Source organism: Nicotiana tabacum, chromosome 24 (assembly GCF_000715075.1).
Source record: "Nicotiana tabacum cultivar K326 chromosome 24, ASM71507v2, whole genome shotgun sequence".
NCBI lineage: Eukaryota > Viridiplantae > Streptophyta > Magnoliopsida > Solanales > Solanaceae > Nicotiana > Nicotiana tabacum.
In genome coordinates, this window is record NC_134103.1 from 90,425,686 (window position 1) to 90,434,560 (window position 8,875).

The window sequence follows — 8,875 nt, forward strand, 5'->3', positions numbered from 1 at the left end:
TTTGTGAAGAAGAGGGATGGTTCTATGCGGATGTGTATTGATTACCGCTAGTTGAACAAAGTCATAGTGAACAACAGGTATCCATTGCCTCGTATTGAAGAAAAGGGATGGTTCTATGCGGGTGCCAGAGTGTTTTTCAAGATTGATTTACGTTTCGACTATCATCAGTTGAAGATTCGGGAGCCAGATATCCCGAAGACTGCCTTCCGGACTCGGTATGGTCACTATGAGTTCCTTGTGATGTCTTTTGGGATGACCAATGCCCCAGCAGCTTTTATGCACTTGATGTACAGTGTGTTCTGGCCTTATCTTGATTCATTCATCATTGTGTTTATTGACGACATTCTGGTGTACGCCCGGACTCGGGAAGATCATGAGCAGCACCTGAGGCCTGCACTTCAGACCTTAAGAGAAAAGAAGTTATATGCAAAATTTTCAAAGTGTGAGTTTTGGCTAGACTCAGTGGCATTCTTGGGTCATATAGTATCGAGTGGGGGGATCCAGGGTAGATCCGAAGAAGATTGAAGCAGTGCAAAGTTGGCCCAGACCATCCTCAGCTACAGAGATCCGGAGTTTTCTTAGTTTGGCGGGGTATTATCGTCGTTTTGTAGAGGGATTCTCATCAATTGCAGCACCTATGACCAGGCTGACCCAGAAGGGTGCTCCGTTCAGATGGACAGAGGAATGTGAGGAGAGCTTTCAGAAGCTCAAGACAGCTTTGACTACAGCCCCAGTATTGGTATTACCTACAGGTTCGGGGTCTTATACTGTATATTGTGATGCATCGCGGATTGGTCTCGGTACGGTGTTGATGCAGGACCGTAGGGTGATTGCCTATGCGTCCAGACAACTGAAGGTGCATGAAAAGAACTATCATGTCCACGACTTTGAGTTAGCAGCTATTGTATACGCCCTAAAGATTTGGCACCATTATTTGTATGGTGTTCCTTGTGAGATTTACACCGATCACCAGAGTTTACAGCATCTATTCAAGCAGAAGGATCTTAATTTGCGTCAGAGGAGGTTGTTGGAGCTGCTTAAGGATTATGATATCATCATTTTGTACCACTCTGGGAAGACCAATGTGGTGGTCGATGCTTTGAGTCGTCGGGCAGAGATTTTGGGGATCTTAGCATATCTACCAGCAGCAGAGAGGCCCATGGCATTGGATGTTCAGGCCTTAGCCGACCAGTTTGTGAGATTGGATATTTATGAGCCGAGTCGAGTATTGGCTTATGTGGTCTCTCGGTCTTCCCTTTATGATCGTATCAGGGAGCATCAATATGATGACCCCCATTTACTTGTCCTTAAGCACACGGTCCAGCACGATGATGCCAAGGAGGTCACTATTGGAGATGATGGTGCATTGAGGATGCAGGGCAGGCTCTGTGTGCCCAATGTAGATGGTTTGCGTGAGTTGATTCTTCAGGAGGCTCACAACTCGCGGTACTCCATTCATCTGGGTGCCGCGAAGATGTATCAGGACCTGAGGCAGCATTATTGGTGAAGGATAATGAAGAAGGACATAGTAGAGTATGTGGCTAGATGTCTAAATTGCTAGTAGGTGAAGTATGAGCATCAGCGACCGGGTGGGTTGCTTCAGAAGATAGAGATTCCGGAGTAGAAATGGGAGCGGATCACTATGGACTTCGTTGTTGGTCTCCCACGGACTCAGTAGAAGTTTGATGCAGTTTGGGTGATTGTGGACAGGCTGACCAAGTCAGCTCATTTCATTCCTGTGATGACTACCTATTCTTCCGAGCAGTTGGCTCGAATTTACATTCGTGAGATCATCAGGCTTCATGGTGTACCGGTATCTATTATCTCTGACCGGGGTACGCAGTTTATATCACGGTTCTGGAGAGCTGTACAACATGAGTTGGGTACTAGAGTGGAGCTGAGCACAACATTTTACCCTCAGACGGACGGGCAGTCCGAGCGCACTATTCAGATATTAGAGGATATGCTCCATGCGTGTGTGATATATTTTGGGGGCGCTTGGGACCAGTTCTTGCCACTTGCGGAGTTTGCTTACAACAACAGTTATCAGTCTAGCATTCAGATGGCACCATATGAGGCTCTGTATGGTAGGCGGTGTCGGTCCCCAGTGGGTTGGTTCGAGCCGGGCGAGGCCAGATTATTGGGTACGGACTTGGTTCAGGATGCCTTGAAAAAGGTTAAGGTGATTCATGATAGACTTCGCACAGCCCAGTCCAGACAGAAGAGTTACGGACCGAAAGGCTTGCAATGTTGCATTCATGGTCGGAGAGCGGGTCTTGCTCCGGGTTTCGCCTATTAAGGGCGTTATGAGATTCGAAAAGAAGGACAAGCTTAGCCCAAGGTTCATTGGTCCTTTTGAGGTGTTGCGGCGTGTTGGGGAGGTTGATTATGAGCTTGCCTTACCTCCCAGCCTAGCAGGAGTCCATCCGGTATTTCATGTGTTCGATGCTCTGGAAGTGTCACGGTGATCCGGCTCACGTATTGAATTTCAGCTCAGTCCAATTGGACAAGGATCTATCTTATGTTGAAGAGCCAGTGGCTATTTTAGACAAACAGGTCAGAAAGCTAAGGTCAAAGAACATTGCTTCCGTGAAGGTTCAGTGGAGCGGACAGCCGGTCGAGGAGGCGACTTGGGAGACCGATCAGGATGGACCGAACATTGCTTTCCACTACTTAAGGTATGTCTCTATACTCGTTCGACTATGGAACGATATTCCGGGAGATCCCCTTGTACTGCATATTTACTTTGGGACTAAGGAACAATATTCCGGTAGATCCCCCTGTACTGCATATTTACTTTGGGACTACGGAGCGGTATTCCGGGAGATCCCCTTGTCTTGCATATTTACTTTGGGACTACGGAATAGTATTCCGGGAGATCCCCCTGTACTGCATATTTACTTTAGGACTACGGAACGGTATTCCGGGAGATTCCCCTGTAGTGCACATTTACGTTTGGGACTACGAGACGGTATCTCGGAAAATCCCCTGTTGTTATCTCTGTGTACTGAGCTGTTGTCTTCTATGATTTCATTCTTGTTAAATTTCAGCCTTTATTTTACTGCAGTATTTCATTCTACCTGGCCTCGTCACTACTCGAATGAGGTTAGGCTTGGCACTTACTGGGTACCGATTATGGTGTACTCATGCTACTCTTCTGCACATGTTTTTCGTGTGCAGATTCAGGTGCTCTTTATCAGCCGTACAATTAGTGAGTCGGGACAGTTTTGGAGACTTCAAGGTATATCTGCCGCATCCGCAGACCTCGGAGTCCCCTTCTACTCTTTCTCATGTCCATTATCTTCTGTATTTTTCCTTTGTTAGACTCTGATGTATAGAGATACTAGATTTTCCTTCTGTAGTTTGTGATTCACGATGTTCCGGATTTTGGGATTGCTGTGTATTTTTGAACGGTTAGTTGTTAAAATTATGTTTTCATTTTATTATTCCGCAAATGTTAGGCTTACCTAGTCGTAGAGACTAGGTACCGTCACGACGTCATACGGAGAGAAAATTTGTGTCGTGACAAAAGGTGCATGCAATAATCGTCATTACATACTCTATGAACTTGGTGCATACATTTTTATTTAAATATTTTTAAAAAAAAATATAATATTGTTATACATAATTTAGGGAAAGGTACATGATGCTCCTCCACATAGACACGCCCCTAACTTCAACATCTTTTCCAGAACTTGACTAAACAGTGAGTCTCCGATGCTTCAAATCCCCCATGAAGATCAAAATTCATAGAGAAGAAGCTGCCATCCTTAAAATGATAGGCGAATGAAGCATTACCAATACAAAAACCAAAAAAAATATCCAAATACGCCACCATTAATGTGGAACAAAATACAAGTATTTGCTTCAATAAGAGGAGTGACCAAATGACCAGTTCATCTTAGGTCTACTCATGCTCCATGCATTCAGTTCAATTTTGATAGTCTCTGTGCCATTGTTGAAGGCAAATAAATGTGCGTTATCATATATTGCTAATGTTGGATAAACTCTTGATGTAATACATGTTTTTCCTCCGGCACCAAAACTTTCCACTACCGAGTGATCAATCTGCAGAAAAAGAAAATATTGCAAAAACACAACAATATGGACTAGTCACAAAACGAATGAGTGCTTAAATAAACAACAATATGAGAGAATTGAATATATGTTTTAGGGAAATAAATGAAGAAAGCTTACCAAACTCCTCAGAGACAATTTCTTGTTTTTTGCTAAATCAACATCTACATACCCCGCAAATGATGGTTTGTACATTGTCTTACCAATCTCGAGCGTTGATCTGGTCATACAAAAGAAAAATAACAAATAGGCTTTCAAAAAAACAGCAAACAAATGTGTGTATATATATATATATATATATATATATATATATATATATATATAAATTATACAAATTTTATACACTTTTACGGCTATCGAATGCAAATAGTTTTGGCCACGGGCTAAAAAGTAAAAAAACCCTAAATAAATCAAAGTTGAACAATTAGCCCATAGTAGAGATCCATAAAATTGTTGATATCAAATTACCTTGAAGCATCAGAACACATGAGAACTTTATATTTGTTTAGGGCCTTGTAAACTCTAAAAAATACAGGTGTGTATTCTTCCAATTTTTCGGAAGCCAAAGTTAGGAGACCAAATGGCCCAACTCCACCTTGCACCGTTGAATCTTTAATAGCACATACATCTTGAGCGTAAAGGTCAGTCCAACTTGGATCAAATGGCTCTGCTTTATCCAAACTTGAGAAGGAAAAAGTCACTTCAACATCAGCCTGCAATTAGCACACCTTAACTCAGCCTCATTTTGTTGTGTAATGAAACAATTGGATAAAATACAATAAAAGATTAAAATCAGAACCTGTGCAGGTGTGATCCCTTTAACTTCAATCATTTCTCCCTTGTTCAACTTGCGATGTTTTAGTTGGACTTTTTTTTCTCTTAGAGTGTCTAATTCTTCAACAGGCCATTGAACCAATTGTTTTCCACTTGGATCAAGCCATAGTTTACGAGGTATAGTTTGGATTCCAGCCCATCCTTTCCTGACATCGTCATCAACAGTATCTGATTCGTTAGCCCAACCCCATATAACTCTTCGATTCTTGCTAGGGTCATAAAATGACTTGGACGCATAATAATTTCCATAGTCAAGTCTCAATCCCTTCCATCCATCAACAGAAGTGTTGTCCGGAATGTACATATCTTTTTTGGTATCATAAGTACCAACTGTGTAGTACTCGAACCTCGTAACATCAAGGCTAACCTTAAGAACATGCTTAATATTTGTGCTATTGTATGATGCATCCAAACCTTTTGTACCGTGCAATAACACTGGGAAAAAATCAGGACATTCCCAATTTCCAGTGTTATTAGCCGAATGAAGTAGATTTTTGACCTTAGTCCATCTCATGAAATCCTTACTTTTGTATAATAATGCTATTCCCTTATTTTCCCACACACTGCCTATTGTGATTCTCCAATAACCATCTTGGCCCAACCAAGCTGTTGTTGGGTCACGAAATTGAGTCTTGTTGATGGTAACGTCAGCAACGATTAACGGATTGTTATCGGGCTTGATCCATTTACGGAGAAATGGATCGGACAAGTCGGCCGGGATTGCATAATTTTGTACTTGGGTCTTGTTGGAATCAACAATTCCAGTGTAGAGAATAATGGGCTTGTTGCCTGGCAAGATTGTGGCTGATCCAGACCATGTACCATATTTGTCAAATACTTTTGATGGGTAAATTGCAGGCTCAAGTGGGATCCAGTTAATTAAGTCTGTTGAGACTGAATGGGCCCAAACAATATTTCCCCAAACTGATCCATATAGGTTGTATTGATAGAATAGATGATAGACACCATTATAGTACATTGGGCCTGTTTTGCAACAAATATGACAGAGGGGAATAATAAATAAATAAATCAATAAATTATATGGTAATTTAAGAAAAAATGTTAAAAAGGAGATTCTCAGACTCACCGTTGGGATCTGTTGTTGGTTTGAAGCATCGGGTAAAGACCATGAAAAGGAAATATTGATTAGAACACAATTTAATGCAATTAAGATAATATATGCATGTTTAAAGATTTAATGGAAAATACTCTAACCAAGTCTTAGAGGGCATTGGGAATGATTGCAACTTGCTACTTACTACCTCTCCGGTCCACTTTAATTGATTTTTTGGTTGTTTTCACACATTAAGAGATTCATTATTTAGCATTAATTAGCAATGAAATTGACCATATTAACATTAATTTATTCATTGGAAATACAATAAAAATTTCTTGACTCTTTACTCCAAGGACAACATTGGAAGAACAAGTTAATTCTTTCTTGATATCTGAAAAAAACAAATATATAGACCATAAAAAAGCCAAAAAATCAATTAAAGTGGACGAAAAAGAGTACATATCTTTGACTTCTTTCACAAAAGTCGAAACATAGTGAACTCGTTGCTTTTCTATTTTACATTTATTAGTAATATATATTTTTCTCTTTAAACCCTTTTCTTAAATTTCCTTTGGGCTAGAAGTGGGTGTGGCCTTAAATTTTAGTAGTTGGGGAATATTTGCAATTTGAATTTATAGGTGGGGCTTGCAATAGTTGGTCTCCCCCTCAGCAAGTCTACAAAAGATATTGATGTATGATAACAATATTCTAACCACATATTTTGAATTGTATACATTTAGAATTCACCCTTTTATTTTTTGATGCCGAGTCGGCTCGAGAACGAAATGTGAAGTTAGGGTTGACTGAATAATTTATTATATTTGTATATGGTCGAAATAGATTTTGGTCTTCCTACGTTCAATCGAGTTCAAGTGGTAATAAATCGGAGCGGAATTTTGGGAGTGAACTCCGAAGACAGTACTAACGAGCCTTGAGTCCGAAGGCTGCTCGAGGAGTCGACTCGATAACCTTATCGAGCCCGTGACCAAATCGATCTGCAAGGCATTGCTTCGAGGTCGGAAATACTCGACGCTCATCTCGAAGGTCGAACACGAGCCAAGACCGAAGGGCTCGACCCAGTAACGAGTTCGAGCCAGTATCGAGCTCACAGACAAGAGTCATTGCAACCGCACCAAGAGAGAGAATCTTGGCGGGAATCGAAGAAGAGACAAATCATCATGGGTCATCCACTATATGCTTTATTTTATTATTTTTTGTTATAAATAAAGTAATGACTCTTTACTATATAAAAGGGGATCCTTGTAAGCTATGAACATACTGAATACACTTGAAAAAAAAGATATTTTCTTGTGCTTGTTTTACTTTACTTTATTCATTCTTTCTGTTCATTATTCACATTTTCATAGTCAAGAATATTCGTATTGCTATCTCCCCATATGATCTGTATCAAAGGGTATCACGTATCCTTAGAACCATACATAAATTTAACGTTATCCGATTTTGCGGGTAAACAATATTATACATTATATAATACAATATACCGTATTATCTATTGCATAACACACACACAATGCAACTTGGCTCTGCCCTAGCTAGCTGTCTCTATATATACTGTTTTAACCTACATGTGAAGAAATATATTATATATATTTATTACAATGCATATAGTAATGACGTACAATATCCCATTTACGTGAATGCTAGCTAAGTTGCTTGCCACAAATAACAATATGTGGTAGCCGTTCAAACAAGTCAGATCCGTCCCTGATTTAGAACGATTCGATAATATATTCAAGCAGAAGTTTTTTTTTTCCATATTTAATCTTTTTTTGTCCTATATATAAAAAACCTATACAGACAAGAAATAAATCATTGACAAACCTAACAGTAAAAGTACTTCCAAAAAACAAGAAGGTACCATTGTCTCTCTTTTTTCCTTTTATGGAAATCAGAGAAAAAGGAAGAATATTTTGGGAGATAAAAATGTCAAGGAGTTTAAAGGAAACTACGTACTTGCTCATGGACATCACGTAGTTTCATTAACTCAAAAGCCGCCAGAGTAACAAACTAAAATAACTGAATATTTCCGGTCAACGACCAATTACAATAGCAGACTAACAAAATTACAAGACATCAGCTCACTTATACGATAAAAACCTAGTAGGTAGATCTATATGATAAACATTTTTTGGAATTTAGAAAGCCGGTAAATATGATAGCCAAGAGGTTTAAATTATATTGATATAGCGTAAGAAATTTTTACTTTGTATATAACTTAAACTCTAGGAATACTTTAAACTAGAGAAGAGAGAGTGGTTGGAGGTATGGAAAACGTACCATTGATCCAATTTTTAGGTGATTGAAAATGGTAACCAGTTCTGTGGACATTTTCTACATCAATAGGGCTAGTAGATTGCAACTCTGGAAAAACTTTGTGGGAAGCATTAACGCCATTGTTGGAAAAAACAGTGAAGAAACAAAGCAAAAATGCTGGCAATGCCCAAAGAGAAGACTTTTTTAGATACTCCATTTCGTTTTTTGGCTTTGCCAGAGATGTTCTTTATTTGTGGGAAGGAGAAGAGTATTTATATAGAGAAATAACTAAGATCATAGAGGAATGAATATTTTAAAATTGAATACTCTTGACATTGTTTTAATTTCAGAATGATCATGGAGGGTTGTTTTTGGATTTGTTTATTAAACAAAATGTGTAATTAACTTTAGATAAACGTTTCTTATATTAAAAAGAAGATTTCAAGGAACTGGTATTTTAGAAAATTCACTGCATCTCTGTCATTTTTTCCTTCCATTTCACTCCTTTTTCCCTTTTTTGCCGTTTTTTGTTTTGCCTCCCGTCTTTGCCATTTGCTATTCCTTTGTATGTGTGTGCGTGTAGTAGTATATTATATTAAACCGAGTTTAAATGATATACACCTTCAATATAAA

General features: G+C 39.2%; 1 protein-coding gene across 2 annotated transcripts; it reads right to left on the reverse strand.

Annotated features, from left to right (window-relative positions):
• Positions 1–3,533: 3,533 nt before the first annotated feature.
• Positions 3,534–8,538, reverse strand: LOC107790874 (beta-fructofuranosidase, insoluble isoenzyme 1). Of its 2 annotated transcripts, none has more exons than XM_075248286.1 (5): positions 8,263–8,538; positions 4,877–5,895; positions 4,546–4,790; positions 4,198–4,297; positions 3,534–4,068 (listed from the first exon to the last, which is right to left on the reverse strand). In XM_075248286.1, exons 1-5 carry the CDS (start codon positions 8,315–8,317, stop codon positions 3,868–3,870), a joined length of 1,620 nt encoding a protein of 539 aa, XP_075104387.1. In that variant the 5' UTR covers positions 8,318–8,538; the 3' UTR covers positions 3,534–3,867. The 2 variants fall into 2 exon arrangements, with proteins under 2 accessions (XP_075104387.1, XP_075104386.1); XM_075248285.1 differs by having other exon boundaries at positions 8,267–8,505.
• Between the last annotated feature and the right edge of the window lie 337 nt (positions 8,539–8,875).

Coding starts and splice junctions, on each gene's coding strand:
- LOC107790874 (XM_075248285.1), bottom strand. CDS start 8,459: ATGGAGTATCTAAAAAAGTCTTCTCTTTGGGCATTGCCAGCATTTTTG. Junction 5,896..8,266: donor ACCTAAAAATTGGATCAATG/GTACGTTTTCCA, acceptor GTTGCAAAACAG/GCCCAATGTACTATAATGGT. Junction 4,791..4,876: donor AAGGGATCACACCTGCACAG/GTTCTGATTTTA, acceptor TGCTAATTGCAG/GCTGATGTTGAAGTGACTTT.